General features: G+C 35.1%; 1 protein-coding gene and 1 pseudogene across 1 annotated transcript; both read left to right on the top strand.

The window, feature by feature from the left end:
- The first annotated feature begins 237 nt into the window (after positions 1 to 237).
- LOC121267529 lies at positions 238 to 11334 on the top strand (annotated as a pseudogene).
- A 1036-nt stretch (positions 11335 to 12370) lies between these two features.
- LOC121267531 (mitochondrial amidoxime reducing component 2-like) lies at positions 12371 to 17613 on the top strand. Its single transcript, XM_041171430.1, has 8 exons — positions 12371 to 12536; positions 13777 to 13926; positions 15382 to 15558; positions 15965 to 16053; positions 16138 to 16202; positions 16325 to 16427; positions 17171 to 17281; positions 17362 to 17613. The coding sequence occupies exons 1-8, from the start codon at positions 12449 to 12451 to the stop codon at positions 17491 to 17493; spliced, it is 915 nt and encodes a 304-aa protein (XP_041027364.1). The 5' UTR covers positions 12371 to 12448; the 3' UTR covers positions 17494 to 17613.
- Positions 17614 to 18055: the final 442 nt, after the last annotated feature.

Genomic DNA, 18055 nt, shown 5'->3' with positions numbered 1-18055 from the left:
CGGGTCAAAACGGGTTGACATGACACGACCCGTTATGTTAATGAGTTGTGTTAGGGTTTGAGATTTTGACATGATAAGCTTAATGGGTCGGGTTAGGATTGACCTATATAGTATAATATACATGTTTTGATACGACACGAACACGACCTGTTAATACGATTTGACACCTCTAGTTCCAGGCGATGGAGTGTGGGGAGGGAGAAAGAGAGAGAAGAGGGGGAAGAAATAAAAAAAATAAGTGGAGAATCCAGTGCACGTGGGTGTAAATGGGGATTTGTTTCACCTCCTACGTGGCAAATTTTGATTGGCTGGCATTAAATTTGGATTTTCACCCGACCAGTTGGAGGTTTTTCTCTTCTGGGATTAAGCATCTGAGTGCGGTAAAAATCGCAAACTTGAAAAGAAAAACAGTTACCCAAGGAGTTAAAGAGATTCTACTCAAAGCTGTGTTGTTTTGTGCATCCCTCCACCAGTACGACAAGTCGCGGGTGCCCATTTGCCGCTTCTTCCGGTTCTACGGCGAGTGCCGGGAGCAGGATTGCGTGTACAAGCATAGCAATGAAGATATCAAGGAGTGTAACATGTACGTGTTCCTCCTTTTGTTCATGCTTCATTTTACTAGGTTGTTGCCTTTGTTTTTTATTTCACGGAGAGTGATGATGTTATGGTTATTATTTTGCGTGGTGATTGATGAATGTGGGTTTTATATAAATAATGGGATTAATTAAGGGCGGTGTTGCGATTCCTTTTAAGTGGATGGAGGAGTAAATGATTTAAAGAACGAGGTTTTGCTTAGGCTTGGGTTATGCCCAAAAGGTTAGTGGACCGATTTTACTCATGGTGAATGCAGGGCGGTAGCTCTCAAATTGCAGCAGTGTGGCAAACAGTTCTTATTTATCTCATGGATTGCAAACGGACAACACTATAGGAGCTCAAAACCCTTTTCTTTTGGACAGCCTTGATAGAACTTAACGGGCTTAATTTTCATGATTTTCTTCTTACTTTTTCCATTATAGATGGGAGTACTACTAGTTACAAGCTTGCCCCGTTTGGATTCAGAGTTGATCTCAACTCATTTCATTTCATCTTATCTACTCATTATAACTTTCTCAAATTTTTATACTAAATATAATAAACAATTTAACTTTTTCAAATTCTAAAACAATAATAATATTAAAAAATAATATTCTTATAATATTTTATTTTTATTCAAGTTTCAACTTTCATCACAACTCATCTTATTTCAACTCACTATCCAAACCTCACTAGAGCACTCTCATTGGATTAGCTAAAAGTTAAATCCAATGAGAATTTAGCTATTGAACCATAAAATGTATCACATTGGAATAGCTATATTCTAAATATTTGGAATATAGCTACAATAACTTCTAAAGTAATTTCCAAATTTGAAAGACACTGTTTATTCATCAAATCCATTTTATATCATTTGTTTCTCTCTCTTAAGGTCTCCATCAATGTCTCTCTAATTTTTATTTTTAACCCATAATTTAATTAAAATATGATTACTAATTAATATATAATATTATAAATAGTAAAATATGATAAAATAGATAATTTCATAATTAAAAAAATAAAATATTTTTAAAATTATTAATTACTTATGAATAAATGGATAATCCAATGTAGAGATTTAATCTGAATAACTAAAGTCAAATTCATTTTTTATTATTTTATTGTCATATAATAAAAAAATTACTATTCCAATGTGGAGACTTATGTGAATAGAATAGTTAAAAGTTAAACTCATCTTATATTCATAAAAAAATATACTTTAATTTTAGCTAATCCAATAAGAGTGCTCTAAACCATCTAAGAAAAAAGTGGGACCCATCTTAAAAAGTGGGGTTTTTTGAGTGTGTCCCCCTTTTTTTCAAAAGACTTGCACGTGGCTTGCACAAATCATTCCTATAGGAGACAGTTGTAATTCTTCTTGATAAGTGTATTTATTGCACCCTTTATATGTGTTAGGATTGTGCCTACAAATGGAATGCAATTACTTATAGAAAAAGGTATGAAATCTGTTGTATGGTAGTTCTTGTTTGAATGTTTTTAATCTTATTTCTAGATTTCTGGATTATATGTCGCGGTCTGATTTTGAATCACAAAGCATATAATGATTACATTGCACTGCAAAGGTTAGAAATCATTTCGTTGTAAAAATGGCTTTATTATGCACCATGTTTTATATTTTCTTTTGGGGTTAATTTTGTATATAGTGTGAGGCAAAGCATCTTTAAATTAATAAAAGCATGGAAGGTGTATGCACTTGACTGCAAAATTCTGTAATTGCAGGTACAAGTTGGGTTTTTGTCCAAATGGTCCTGACTGTCGGTATAGGCATGCAAAACTGGCCTCCACCTCCTGTGGAAGAGGTCCTTCAGAAGATTCAGCAATTAAATTCTTACAACTACAACTCTTTGAACAGATTTTTTCAACAACGGAATGGTGGTTTCCCTCAACAAACAGAAAAACGTCAATTTACACAAGGTCCCAACACTACCAATCAAGGAGGGGTTGGGAAAACTTCAACGAATGAGTCTGCTATTGTCCAGCAGCAGCAACAGTCTCAGCAGCAGGTCAGCCAGAATCAGAAACAACATATTCCAAATGGCCTGCCTAATCAGACGTGCAGAAGTGCTGTACCTTTGCCCCAAGGAATATCTAGGTGTGTTCAGAGTGCTGAGGTCTTTAATTAGGCTATGAAACTCAGTTTGTGTATAATTATATGGGCATTGTTGAAGAGCATATTATTCAACTAATAATTGCTCAAAAGAAATTATGTCTATGCTTAACAGCTCTGGTTAGCCTTCCTTGAGCATACTTTTGTTAATTTTTATGCTGATGCACATTTTATGTTGTAATGTTCTCATTTTGACCAGTAGATGCATGAATTTACTTTTTGTCTTATGTAGTGTACTTTATCAATTTATTATTATTTTTTTATATTTTGGCATCTAGAAGGAAAGTAAACGCCAATTGATGCGTTGATTTGCTTCTCATCTTATGTAGTGCGCTGTACATTATAATTTATGTTTCCTTGGGACATCTGAAAGGAAGTAAACAACTGTGGTATCCCCATGATAAGTTCCTAGTGTAAATTCTTGCTTAGGACTTGTAAAGAAGTCTTCTTTCTCTCTCTGAATGGATTTCCTTGTTGAGTATATTATTTTCTTTGATCAGGGAAAAAAGAAATGATATAGCAACATTGTATTAAGTTATCAAAAGAATTGGGAAAAAGGTATCTTACCTTTACTGACCAAAAACAAGTTTTGGGAAAATGCATCTTGTAATTAAATTGCTATCATCTGAAATTTTATGGTTATTTGGTGCCTTGAGTGTGATTGGAAAAAACTTTCTTCTATTTATATTATGACATAAGATATATTTTGTGCCTTGAGTATTTGAGTGATGCTCTGCTCATGGAAATGCCCTAAGCACTTGCAGTTGTTTTTATGACTCAGGTTGCATTTGGGTAGTAAGGTGATTTCAGATATTCTGTGAATAGTTGTGAAAAAGTAATGATAGAATATTGAATAGTAGTGAAAAATAGGTGAAAAGTAATAATAAAATAATGAATAGTTGTGAACTACCCAAACTAGCCCTCAGTTCTAAGGTTGACACACCCAAAAAAATAGAAAATTCTGTGGCCGACACCTTTGGTGTCTTAGTTGTCTTTCCTTGCAGTTAAAATCCTTGTTGATCAGAATTACATTTTATTTCAAGCAGCGTGCATCTTTTTGGTAGTTTGATATCTGCATTACCATCGAAGTTAAGCTAAATTATCAAACTTTTTGTTGAAGTACCTCTTTTCCTTTTTTGGTTTTTTGGTTTATCTATTAGGTGATTTATGTGAGTCATGCCAATAGTCTTTGGACCTAGTAACATCTCCTCTTCCCATAAGCAAGTGGTAGACAGTGAGGTCATTGGTTCAATACTCTATGGCATGAGGGTTGTATTTCCTATGTTAAAAAGTGTCTTTTATGCCAATGATGCATTCTTTAGCCTTTGTGTATGTATTTTTGGTGAATTAAGTAATGAATAAATATAAAATATATATGAACATTCACATGTGTGCATATAGGTGTTGGTGTTCGCGTGTGCATAGTATAGGTGTATATACCTATACTCGGAACAAAGAAAATCAATTTAGTATCATGTAGTACATTAACTATGGGACCTATATATTGTGTAGTGAAAGTTGGGAGACCTTTTGCAAAGAAATGATCTTTATGTACTTAGTGGAAGTGTATGAAGGTTGCCCAAGCATGTGGTATTGAATATCCTCCCCTTCCATTTAGGCCATAATCCTTGTTATGAATATCAGTGTTAAGAAAAATATCATTGTAATAACTGCTCGGTCAACTATATGATCTATATAATAGAAGGTTGACAAGGAAGAAGGATAATCTTTTTCCTCTCCTTTCTTTTATTCCAAGACCCATGTCAGCACTAGTGAAATATTGTCGAAAGTAGGGCATTACTCTTGGCTCATCCATTCCACTTTGTCTTCCTAGTTCATTCCCATCTCCTCTTGCATCTAAGCCATCTTCTACTTTCAGCATCTTTTCCCCCATGTCCTACAGCTCCATTACAGGTGTACTCCCTTTGTCGACGATTATCATTACCATCTTTATCTCCAACCTTCGATCCATGTTCACTCAGGCCCCGTTTGGATTCAGAATCAATCTCAACTCATCTCATCTCATCTAATCAACATTTTTCAAATCTCAAAACAATAATAATATTAAAAAATAATATTCTAACGATATTTTATTCCACTTTCAACTTTCATCTGAACTCATCTCATCTTAACTCACTATCCAAATGGCACCTCAATGTGTCAGACTCGATGCTTATTGCTCTTTGGAAAGGTATCTGTCCACTATTGTGTTACTGGCCATCCTATTAGTAAATTTGTTTCTTCACATATATTGCCTCCTTCATTTTAGGGGTGTTACCCACCCTACACAAGTGAGCAACCACCCCTCTCGCACTCCGCCCTTGCTTGGGTGGGGAGTCATTTTTGCCCCTCTCAACCCCGTCCTTGCCTCTGTATACTCCCTAGCCCCGACCATTTGACGGGTGGATGCGCGGCTTAGTCCACTAGCCACTAGCCATATCCCCACCCCTATGCGCCACCGTTAATCCAAATTGGCTCTCCATGTGCGGAAAGCACTAGATCTGTCCGGCCGCTCCCAAACTTGAACGAACCAAAATCCAACCAAACCAAAACTAACCAACCAACCAACTGACCAAAATCCATATCGATCAACCAATGAAAATTGAACAAAACCTAGCCAATCATGTGGTTGTGGTTCTCTAAACAAACCCATAGCCACGTTGTGGCTTGTGGCTTGGAGTAGAGAACCACGGCCAGTCGTGGTCATGAGTCTGAGCAAAGAACCATGGCCACACCTAGCTATGGGTCTGCGCAAAGCCACGACCTTGCCTTGGCTTGTGGCTCGGAGTAGGGGTTTGAGCAAAGAACCACGACCACAACTGGCAGTGGGTCTGCACAACAACCCATGACCCGTTGTGGCCGTGGTTCTCTGAGCAAACCTACAGCCACTCCGTGGCCTGTGGAGGAGGAGGAGAAGACGTGTTGCACTACTGCGGAGTTGGGGCCCGCGACAAAGGAGGAGATGCATAAGAGAGAAGAGATTGAGAGATGGGGTTGGGCACGGGAGGGATTGAGAGAGAAGAAGTTGAGGGATTAAAAATCCCGCCCGCCTGCCTGGGCCCATGTGGGGGCTCGCCCAACAAGCCTACTTCATTTTCATGCTTCAATTCCCAATAGTTTGCTATTTTTTTCTAAGACGGTCAAAGATGCACTGAAAAGAGAACTTGATGTTGGGATACTATGCAAACCAACTAGACACCTTAGAGTATAATTTTATTAATGCATATAGGGCAAGATCTCCCTTTGATAGAGGGGCTTCTATTGGATGTTGTACACTTGTAGGCAGTGATATGATCATTGGAAAAAGTAAGAATCAAACGGTCGTGGCATGATCTACAATCTAGTGTGGAAACAATTATAGTGCAATGACTCATATCGCTACTAAGTTGACGTGCTTGCTGCATTTTCTTCAGGAGATTCGGTTTTCAGCTCCTACTTCAATTTCATTGTTTTATGATAATCATGCTTCTGTACATATCCCATTTAATCCTGTTTTCCATGAAAGAACCAAGAGCATTAAAGTGTGCAGTTATTTCATTTGAGACGAGATAGGGAGGGGTTTGAATTTTCCGAGTGAAGGAACAACTAAGCCTACTAGCTAACTCTACTGATTGAATATTTCTTTCTGTGTGCATTGATTACAATTGATTTAACCTTGGAAATGATTTTTTAGTTGTGGACCCATGGATAATGCTGAATTTTATGTCGTGTATTTTCTTGATAAAAAATCTAAATAACTACAAAGGCTAGTTTCTTATAGATTTTTTAGAATATACATTTCCAGGTTGGCGAGGCAAGAAATATTGAAGCTGCATTTTTATTGATATATCACATAGGAATGTGAGGATAACTAAAGTTGTTGGTTAGAGATTTACGAGGATGATTATTTTGTCATCTTACATAATTCATAGGGGAGAAGAGATGAAGAAAATGTCAATAATATAATATGTTGGATACATATGAAGCGAGTGGTTGGCGGTTGCTGTTTGGTTAATTTGTTTACACCAAATTGATTAGGGAATTTTATCAAACAATAAATGTTATCCTTTTCCTTAGCAATATTATGAAGGTAATGAGATGAGTTAGTGTAAGGTGTATAAAGAAGAAAATTATAATTAAATAAATTAATACATCATGTCAAACACCAGGGGCTAGAGTATTTTAGAATTTTGTGAATAGTAGTGAAATAGTTTGAGTTAAGATGTTTTATTGGGTTTTGGGAGATGAGAGAGAAAAACTTGAATAAAAATATTATAAAGTTAAAAAAAATTGTTTGAATATAATTTTTTAATATAATTTTTATTTTGAAATTTGTAAAAGTTGTTTTGGTTTTTTTTGTTTTGTTTTGAAGTTTGTAGAAGTTGGATTGTTTTTGTATTTGGATAATGATTAGGTAATGATTAGATGAAAAAGTTGAAGATTTAAAATTGAAAAGTGTTTTGTGTTTGAGTGATGTTTGGGAATGAAATTATGAGAAGTTTTGAGAATTCTGTGTCCAAATGTCCCCAATGTCATCGGCTTTCATCGTCCAGTGATATTTTTACTAGAGAAAAGATGAAAAAAACGTAGTGTTCGAGTTTTCTTGAATGCTGAGGTGCGTGCTTTATTTGGAGAAGGATGATTATGCGCCTTGGACTATATGTCCACACATCTTTGGGATTCTGCAAAATATGTAAAAGTCAGAGTAGACAGTATAGAGTAGTTAGAAGCAATGTAGAAAACATGAAGATATTGCTTTACAAATTGGAGATACTGTTCTATATTCCTGGCTGTCTGTTGATCCGAGATCTGGTTATTCTCTGTCCTTTTATCAATTTCTTGGAATCTCACGATTTTAGGAATTGTCTATTAGGCTGTAGTTATATATTGCATGGGTCCGTCCTTGGGGATTACCTTTTCTTTCGTACTAAAATACTTACAAGGACTGGAAAAACTAATGATTTAATTCCATGTCTATTGAAGAATGCAATTGTTCCAAAGGTCATCGATAGGATCTTCTCCTGTGCTGGGAGTTTGGTTGACAATAAAATTGGGTTTCTAGATGGCTTTTTTCATGCATTTTAAAGAAACTAGAGGCACATTATTTGCATTCTTGGTAACAAAATATGTAGGTTGGTTATTTTTTATGCAAGGATACGAAGTTAGTGGAATTTTGTTCTCTTGATAAAGCTTGCCAAATTTTATGTGGCGTTAACAAGTATCAGTATCAGTGTATCACATTACAGTCAATGAGCTTGACTTAAATATCACCTCTGCACCTATATAACAGTTGCTGGTGAAGTCGTAGCATCATCATCACTAGGTTTATTATAGGTAAGAAAAGTTTTATTGAGACAAGTAAATAGACATAGCCCAAGTACACTGGAAGTATACAAATGTGGAAACCTAGTTACAAGTCGGGAACTATGAAAAGAAACAAGGAAATCATGGACACTAGTTCCATTGAATACAAGGGCAGAAGACCAAAGAATTTATGTTTAACTTACCAATAAAAATAAAAGATCTGTAATCAGTTTAATTTAAATTTGAAGCTACATGATTGCTAGCGGCATTAGCTACTAAGTATCACCTACTATCTTGCAAAAATTCCCTGCATCTTACCTCCTTACTTTGGTATGAGTGTGTTTCTGTTATAGGAATAATTTTTGTTGGTCCTGCAGTGAAATTCAGTTTATACTAGATTCTTTGTGACTGAAAATTTAAGGCCTTGTTTGTTTTTAAAAAACATCTCATCTCATCTCAACTCATCTCACCTCACCTCATCATTACAATTTTCTCAAATCCCAATACAAAATAAAATAAACAATTCAACTTTTTCAAATTCCAAAACAAAAATAATATTAAAAAATATATTCTAACAATATTTTATTCAACTTTTTAACTTTAATCTAAACTCATCTTATCTCATCTCTGAAAACAAACGAGCCCTGTTTGCCTGTACTTTGGTGGACCTTCTAGCCAGAGTTAGGAAAGCATATACCTTCTTTGGCTAAAAGTATGCTACTTGACTATATGCCATTCCATGATACCAGTTTTATTTGTTTCCAGTATTATGATGTAGGCTTAGTGATTGAATGCTGGATCAAGCTCCCAGAAGGCATTTCCTTCATGCCATTCTTGGCTAATTTAGTAACTGTTAGTTTCCTGCTGAACTTTTAGTCTGATGACCCTACATTATTTTATTTCCAGTTAAAGCTACTTGTTATGTTTATTTAGGTTGGACTTAATGAATGGGGATTTAATTTGTTTCCAAACATTGAACCTCAGGTATTTTATTGTTAAGAGTTGCAACCGTGAAAATTTGGAATTATCTGTACAGCAAGGAGTATGGGCAACTCAAAGGAGCAATGAGGCTAAACTGAATGAAGCTTTTGACTCTGCTGAGAATGTGATTTTGATTTTCTCTGTCAACTGGACTTGGAATTTCCAGGTATACTTTTGATTTGATAACCTACGAAAAGCTATTTAATCTGTACTCTAGATCTATGTGATTATCGATGACTACATAGCTTACAAGGTTCTAAATTCCACCGTCAGTCCAAATCTCTGGTTTCGTCTGTTTGAGGTAAATGCAAAGACATCTATATTTTGTCAGGGTTGTGCAAAGATGACATCCAAGATTGGTGGTTCTGTCGGTGGGGGCAATTGGAAATATGCACATGGAACTGCACATTACGGGCGAAATTTCTCTGTCAAATGGTTAAAGGTACATTTTTTTCTCTTATTGGTAACAAATTTTGTCAGGATGTCTGTAGATTTCTTTGTTACCAGGTTGTTCTTGCTTCCAAAAGTTCATGTTGCAACTGATGACAAAAACCATGACCCTGACATGGCTGCTGTTCAACTTACTAAATGACTAAAACATTTTTATTGCCTTCCTCTTTCCAAGTAATGAATCCCGGAGATTTGGTAGGGGCATGTTAGAAGAGCGTGGTTCTATTTTTCTTTTCTTTCTTGAGATTCTGATTGCAGGTCATGGGCTTGTTTTGAGAAATGTAATTGTGTTTTATACAAGCGGCTGATATGCACATTCCATACCAGAGTTGGTTTTCCTGAAGCTTTAAAGAAAAGAAGAATTTACATGGAGTGTCTGAACTTTTGGCATTTTTTTGAAACTCTTAAATATGTATACTATTATGGAGATAGGGAAAATTTTTATTTATTTATTTGGGTAAGTAGACAAGGCAAAATTGATGGAGCAGAAAACCAAATAGTTTACATATATTAACAGTTTTATGTGCATGCCTACTTGTTATAAATAAAAAATTTTAATGGCTACTTGCACAGTCTTATATGCAGTTATGTGAATTGTTCTTCCAAAAAACTAGCCATCTACGGAATCCATTCAACGAAAATTTACCAGTAAAGGTAATGCTTTGGGCCCTTATAAGAAATGTTGAAGCTTCAGCATAATTTTGAGTTGTTTTACGTTCTTTTTGTTGTGGCTGTTGATTATTTCTTCTTCATCTTCTCTCCGCTTCCTTCAGCATCTCCTTGTTGGGCGATGTTCACCACAAGGTGCTGATTCTCATCGACACAGGTAGTATTCATAGCTTTGCAGATCCTTATATAGCAAAGAAGTCTAGATTTTCAGTGGGAGAGAGCCAACTGTCAGTCAAAGTGGCTAAAGGAGATAGCCTTCCATGCAGTGGTTTTTATAGGGCAGTTCCTATCCAGCTACAAAACCCATGGTCTAAGGCTCATCTCCACCCATTGACCCTAGGAGCTAGGCTGCAATGTGGTGTTAGGAGTGGACCGGCTAAGGAGTCTTGGCTCTATTTTGTGAAATTTTACTGACCTTACGATGTAGTTTACTTTTATGAGTTTTTGGTGATGCCCAAACACCATTGCTCCATCCACCTTTCAAGAGTTGGTGAATGAAGTTTTCAGGCCCTACCTAAGAAAGTTTGTCTTGATTTTCTTTGATGATATTTAAATTTACAGTAAATCTTTGAAGGAGCTTTTACAGCATTTACGTACTATTCTGGAGACTCTAAAATCTCATCAGCTTTTTGCCAAGAAGTGGAATACTCAAGGCACATAATCTCTCAGGAGGGTGTCAAGGCCTATCCCCAGAAAATTACTGCTATGCAGAGGCTTTTGCCCACAAATCTTAAGATGTTGCGTGGATTTTTGAGTCTTATAGGATATTACCGTAAGTTTGTACAGAACTACAAAACAATTGCAGTACCCCTCACAGCACTACTTTGAAATAATTCTTTCATTTGGACTAAAAAGGCACAAACAGCTTTTGAGCAGCTCAAGGAAGCAATGATGAACCCACCAGTCTTGAGATTACCCAATTTCTCAAAGACTTTTGTGGTGGAGTGTGATGTTTCGGGAGAAGGCCTAAGAGCAGTCTTAATGCAAGAAGGGCAACCAATTGCCTATCTCAGTCAAGGGCTAAAGGGAAAGAGTCTCACAGTATTTACCTACGAGAAAGAAGTCCTAGCATTGGTGATGTAAGTAAGGAAGTTGCGGCATTACTTGACAGGACAACATTTCAAGATACGCGCTGATCAACATTACAAATTGTTTTTTTTTTTTTTTTTTTTATTTGGTTCCCTCGTGTATATGGATACATTGTTTTAATGATTTTGTAGAAATTTCAACATATTGTGTTTGGCTTTGAATTTCCTTTCTTCTTGTGTACATGGGTATGAATTTGCTTTGTTGTTGTTTCTGGAATCATCTGATGGAATTTCTGATATCAGCTTATGCATTTATTTTTTAGATCCAAGTATTCAGTCTTAGCAAATTACTCACTTTGTAGAGAATTTAATATATTGAACTGAGAAGAAAAACCAAAAGATATCATATCCACATGATGCCGAGATTGACAAGCCAAAAAAAAAAGGCTGAAGGATCGAAGGCTCTCTATGAAGATTTGAGGAAATACAGGACACTGGAAATACAAAGGGGAGGAAAATTTTTCTGGGAAAGCGGCAACTAAAATAGGAGAAACAAGTTGCGGAACAGATAAACTCGAAATTCAAATCCGCATGAGAAAAACAGCAAACACTATTGGCAAGAAGCAAAAGAGAAAACAATTGGGAATTTCGTGAGAAAATAAGGGGCATATTTAGAAAAAGAAGAACTTACACCTATAGACCATCGGTAAAAAGAATAACAGGAGGGAAAAAAAAAAAAAAAAAAAAAAGAGAATTTAATCACAAAAAAGGGACAAAATTGGACGAAAATACTGTTCATTCATCATTCACGCTTATTTAATAGAGACATATATATATATATATAATCATAATTATAATCTTTTAGTTTGAGTACTGATCTTAAGTTCTTAACCCAAGTCAGTATTTATCTGAAGTCATAGTCATATACAGAAGACTGTTAGGTATACTTAGCGATAGAGTAGAATTGGATGTGAAGGACAAACAAGCTTACTATATATTATTACTATATAGATCCACACTTCGGATTGGATCATTCTTAAAATAAAAATTAAAAAAATATTTCAGCCGACCCTGTTTGGACGGACCGACCTGGCTTGCACGGGTCAGCTTGCATACCTAAATTGTCAATATCTACAGACATGTCGATCGGAATAACTAGATGCATGATAAACACGTTTATATTAACAGACACGAACTGATGCACTTATTAGACAGACAGACAATAGGTTGTGTATACATCTCGTGACTGTCAGCTCTATATAAGCACAATCAAGTCCGCAAGAGTCGACGGCTCTGCTATTGATATCGCTCGCTAAAAACACACGACTCTCACAGGATGGCAGCCAGGGTCTCATCGATTTTTATATACCCAGTAAAGTCGTGTCGCGGAATCTCACTTCTCCGAGCACCGATCACTGCTACCGGTAAGACCAATATGACCCTTTTCTAGAGGTGTAACCGGTCCGGTTCGGTCGGATAAAATCTAAGACCGAACCGGTATGTACTGGTTTTGTATTTTTCAAAACCGATTATGCTCCGGTTATCCTCTTAAACCGGTATCTCCGGTTTAATCGGTTTCCGGTCCGGTCCGGTCCGATTTTTCGATTTTTTTAAAATGTAAAAATCATATAATAAAGTGTTACTTTTTATGATAAAATATTATTAATAATTTAAGATATATATTATGTTTAAAGCATATGATCAATTAAATTTTTATTTTTAAGATTAAATTTTTATTTTATAAATTATAATAATATTATCTTATATATAATGATATTAATAACATATGATCAAACAAATTACAAATGTTTATATTAAAGATTAACATTTTATGTTATAATTTATAAATTATAATATGAAATTATTTCATATATGATATATAATTATATATAAAAATTTAATATATAAAACTTATATATATATATATTTGTATAATATATAAAATTAATTTATATATATATATATTTTTTAAGGAGGATTATATTAACCTTCTAAACTATCACCCTTCTTATAAAAGTGAAATCCAAACTATCAATTTTGACACTTGATTTGAGACTTTAGTTCGAGTTAGGGCTGTTCATGATTCTAAGAAATCGGAGCCAACTCACATGTAAACTACTCTTAACTATTCTACTCTTTTGTACATGTTAAAAAATAATTGCTGTTAAAAAATAATTGCTATGTGAAACTTCTCATCATATATTGATAAAAGGTTATCAAAATTTCCACGTAAACAACTAGAACAGCCAGGACTAGAGACATGGGTATTTTTGGTTGTGAAAGATTTTTAAAACTTTTGAGAAGTTTTTGAGATTTGGTGTTTATTGGGTTAGGTAAAGGGGAAAGAAAGATTTTAATAATTTTTTTGAAAATAAATTTTGTATTGGAGTTTGTGAAAGTGGATAGGTTGAGTTGAAAAGTTGTGAGTATAAGTTTTCAAAAAGTACTTTTGTATTGGAGTTTGTAAAAGTTGTATTGATTTGTGTTTGAGTAATGATTGGATGAAAAGTTGAAATTAAACATTGTTTAAGATTTAAAGATGTTTGGTTTGGTTTTAGAAAAGAAATTGAAAAATTTAGAGAAATTGTGTGTAACCAAACAAGGTCAAAACAGTGTCAATTCAGCTTATTACTTTTCCCTTTCTGTTGGCTATGGATATTGCAGGGTTTCGTTGGGATCGGCAATGGGTTGTTGTAAATGCCAAAGGGAGGGCATGCACTCAAAGAGTTGAACCAAAACTTGCTTTAGTTGTGGTGGAGTTGCCAAGTGAAGCTTTTATAGAGGGTTGGGAACCTACTCAGAGCTCATATATGGGTATATTCTTTGTTAATTTTTTTAGAATTAATAAAATTTCACCAAGTCAATTATCACCTCACTCTCATCACTTAATATATTCAGTGCAACTCAGATCCCAATTTGATGTTTTGATGTCAGTTAGGCTTTTATCAAAACCAGACATTAATTTGAATGTAAACATATGTAAAAAGTTAAAAATTTAGGCGATTTTTGTCTCCTTATATGCATTTTTGTGAAAATTAACTGTCATTTGTTATTGGAAAGAGGGGGGGGGGGGGGGGGGGGGGGGGGGGGGGTGGGGGCCTCAAACTTCAGATTAGGGTTCAGTTACAATGAATCAAAATTCATGGGTGCAAGTGAGAATCATGTGGGAAATGTAATTAACCCTTGTAAAAATTATATTTTCTTCTAAACAAAATTTCTTAGAAATTCTGGTGAGGACATGCCTCCTTTCAGGTGCCATTTTACTCTTTATATTGATCTCTCACAATAGAAGAGGGTTTAGCATCACCAATTATTGAATTATCAAATTGATGTATGTTCCTTTGTTCTCTCTTCTGTCTAGGTACGTGCAGGTACGCATGTCCTATATGTATATGCATGGGCCAGATTGTGTGTGTGACCTATATGTATATGTAAATATATGGGCCAGATTGTTTATAAAGCTACTAGCTGATTTTAAGATGTAAACTTAATCCTTTGTTTCTCCACTGTATGATATTATTTTCTCACTAGTGTATACTTCCATCTGTAACTAAGCTCTGCATTGTCATTTTGCCCTCGTATTTCATAGAGTTTTCATAGCCTATTAGTGGGAAGAGAAATGATATATACAAGCTCCAAATGCACAAGCCTTTTATAAAAAAGTGAACCCCACCGTGAAAAGTGTGAAAAACTCACTTTTTCTTGATGAGGCCCACATTTTTATAAAAGACTTGTGCAAGGCTTGTACATTTGGGACTTGTACCTAGCATTACTCGGGTGGGAATGATGAGCTTGGAGATGGGGTTGTGATTCAATGGCCCGTGCTAGTTGCTGTTAGTAACTTTGTATTCTGGATTTTATTTTGAGTAGGTTTGGCCTTCTAATGGGCTAGAAGGAGAAAGTATACTCTAACCCTCCCTTAAATTACCTTTTGTAATATGACCTGTAACTACTAAATTTGTTATTTAACCCTCACATTTGAAACATTAGTTGCAATTCGGCCTCTCTAGAATTAGACCGCTATGATTGAGCCACGTCACCTGTATTTCATTCATCATAATGAATAGATCTTTAGGGCAGATTGCAACCCATATTTCATGTTGGAGGCTAGATGACAACTTTGATGGAATGGAGGTTATATTGCAAAAGGAGTGGTATTATATCTGTTGAACTTATTTCCCCTTTCATTCCATATGAAACATGCAAGATGCTCTACTTTTTTTCCTTTGTGGATCTTAATTACTATTTACCACTTATTTTTCTTTACAGTCTTAAAGGCACCAGGGATGAATATGCTCAAGGTTTCTTTAAGTAAACCACAGGAAACAGCAGATGGTGTCTCAGTCTGGGAATGGTCTGGCTCTGCATTGGATGAAGGGGATGAAGCTTCACAATGGTTTTCAGATTTTCTTGGGAAGCCCTACCGGCTAGTTCGATTTAATACTGGTAAGGATTGATCAAAGGAATTTTAGAACATTATGATGGTGAAAATTAAAAAAATAAAAAAAACAAAAAAAAAAAAACATTAGGACTTTGTGTCCAATAGCTGTTGGTACCCATGAAAAGCAGAAATTCCTTTGTCTTAGGCATTAGTGAAAAATAAAAACTCTCTTGAATCAAAGGATGAATTTGCACGGGAGGCACATGCTTTGACATTGTAACACATGCACACGTGTATGAAGAAAAAAGCATCGCAGACAAAATGCATACATACTTTCATTTTCCTCTCTTGCCATTTCAGCCTCCATTGATGATTTACAGTCATTATGAACCTCTGGGCTTGTTTCTTCATTCACGTATATTTCTTATATTTACTTCCCTTTATCATGGATTCAATCATTTTCTAATGCAGCATCAGAAACTAGGCCTGTGGAACCTGAATATGCTCCTGGACACAAAGTCTTATTTTCTGACATGTATCCATACTTGCTGTTGTCTCAGGTTGGTCCAGTTGAGAATTGTAAACTAAGTATTATTTGCTTTCACATAGAATCTTAAAAGTGGATCTCAACATATCTTTTGCAGGGATCAATGGATGCACTAAATGAGCTTCTCAACAATCCCATACCAGTTAACCGTTTTAGGCCCAAGTATCTACACTTATCACATCTCTTTATTTCATGATCTATGAGCATCATGATCAATTGTCATTGAATCCGTGTTGTAAACACTAGTTCTAGAATCTTTAAAAGGTTTTACTTGCATTTTTCAGCATCCTGGTAGATGGTTGTGAACCATTTGCTGAAGATCTATGGACAGAGATCAGGATAAACAATTTCACATTTCAGGGTGTCAAGCTATGCTCCCGCTGTAAGGTAAAGAGCTACCTCTTTTCATTTTCTACCTATCTCATGCCAGTCAATTATATCTTCTACAATAATATCCGCCTATTTCATGTTTTGTGTTAAAAGCCCTTTTTTTCCAAAGAATTAAACAAATGTGACTTACAAAATATCTAAGATGAGCTATAGAGATGCCGTTTAATGGAACAGATACTAGTACTACTTGCAGTTTAATTTAGAGATGAACCAGGAGTGCATTTTCAAGCTCGGAGGTAAACAAGTCGAACATATTTAGTGTTGATGATATCCAAGTAGATCCAATGCAGATGCTTGAGCTGCTTGGAAACTAAAAATCTTATAATTAAGTCCAAAAATATAGAAATCCTATAATAATGTGGAAGATCTAAAATTATAGTCAATCAAAAGAAAAGAAAAGAAAACTTTAGCCACCTCTTTCTAATTGATCGGGAGATTGTCCTACATCAATATACCATTCTCACTATATGTCATTTAAGTTAAATCTACAATTAAAATGTTAACCTTTCATGTTCCTCTTAAATGTACCTTGTTGCAAGAGATACATGTGTACATATCATTGGGACTTTTTATTTCTAGGAGATGATATCCTGTTTGCAGCCATGAGTCTACTATGTACACATGGGCTTTTCTCGTACAGTAGTAGATTGGCATCGTCTGAACCTTCGAAAATTCATTGTTTCCCGATTGACTGTGTTATGTCTCCCAATGTTTACATAGACACTTCTGTGTTTTTTAAGGTCCCTACAATCAATCAAGAGACTGGGATTGCAGGCCCGGAGGTAAGTGAAACTCTCAAGGCATTCCGGTCAGACACAGTCTTGCGTCCAACTAAAAAACAGAAGGGAAAGGTGACTCCTAATTCCCAGACTTCCAACTATATTATTCCGTCCCAGATGATTCACAAATGGCATGTTAAATGATTCTGCAGGTCTACTTTGGTCAGAATTTAATCTGGAAGGACTCTCTAACTGTGGCTGAAGGGAAAGGAAAGGTCCTCGAAGTGGGAGATCCTGTTTATGTTCTCAAAAAGGTTTCCTCTGCTAATGAAGCAGCTGCTTGAACTATATACTTGAAAATTAGAAATGCCACGTATTATGGACAGAAAAGACCTGTCGTGTAGCATATTTCCTACAACTTTTTAAGGCATGATTCCAAAAGTGAATAATAAGGCGATGAGAAATAATATTTATGAACATGCATGATTCGATCTTTATGACCTTTTTCATCCCATAAGTAATTATAACGATCATTTTCATCTCTTAGTAGATAGTTAGATGAGATTAGATGAGCTATGAATAATAATAAATTAGTTTGTGAATAGTAGTGAAATAATTTGAGTGGAAACGTTTTAGGAGATTTTGATAAATAAGAGAAAAAATTGAATAAAAATATTATAAAATTAAAATATTGTTAGAATATAATTTTTTAATATAATTTTTATTTTGAAATTTGAAAAAGTTCAATTTTTTGTGTTTTGTTTATAATTTTGAAAAAGTTGTAATGATTAGGTAATAATTAGTTGAAAATTTAATAAAGAAAAGTACTTCTATTTGTAATGTTTAGATATTGAGATAAGATGAGATGAGATGAGATGAGACGAGATAATATGAAAAATTCTTGCT

This window comes from Juglans microcarpa x Juglans regia, chromosome 5S (genome assembly GCF_004785595.1).
Source record: "Juglans microcarpa x Juglans regia isolate MS1-56 chromosome 5S, Jm3101_v1.0, whole genome shotgun sequence".
NCBI lineage: Eukaryota > Viridiplantae > Streptophyta > Magnoliopsida > Fagales > Juglandaceae > Juglans > Juglans microcarpa x Juglans regia.
Note: the sequence above shows the minus strand (reverse complement) of the source record. Positions and strands in the feature narration are given on the sequence as shown.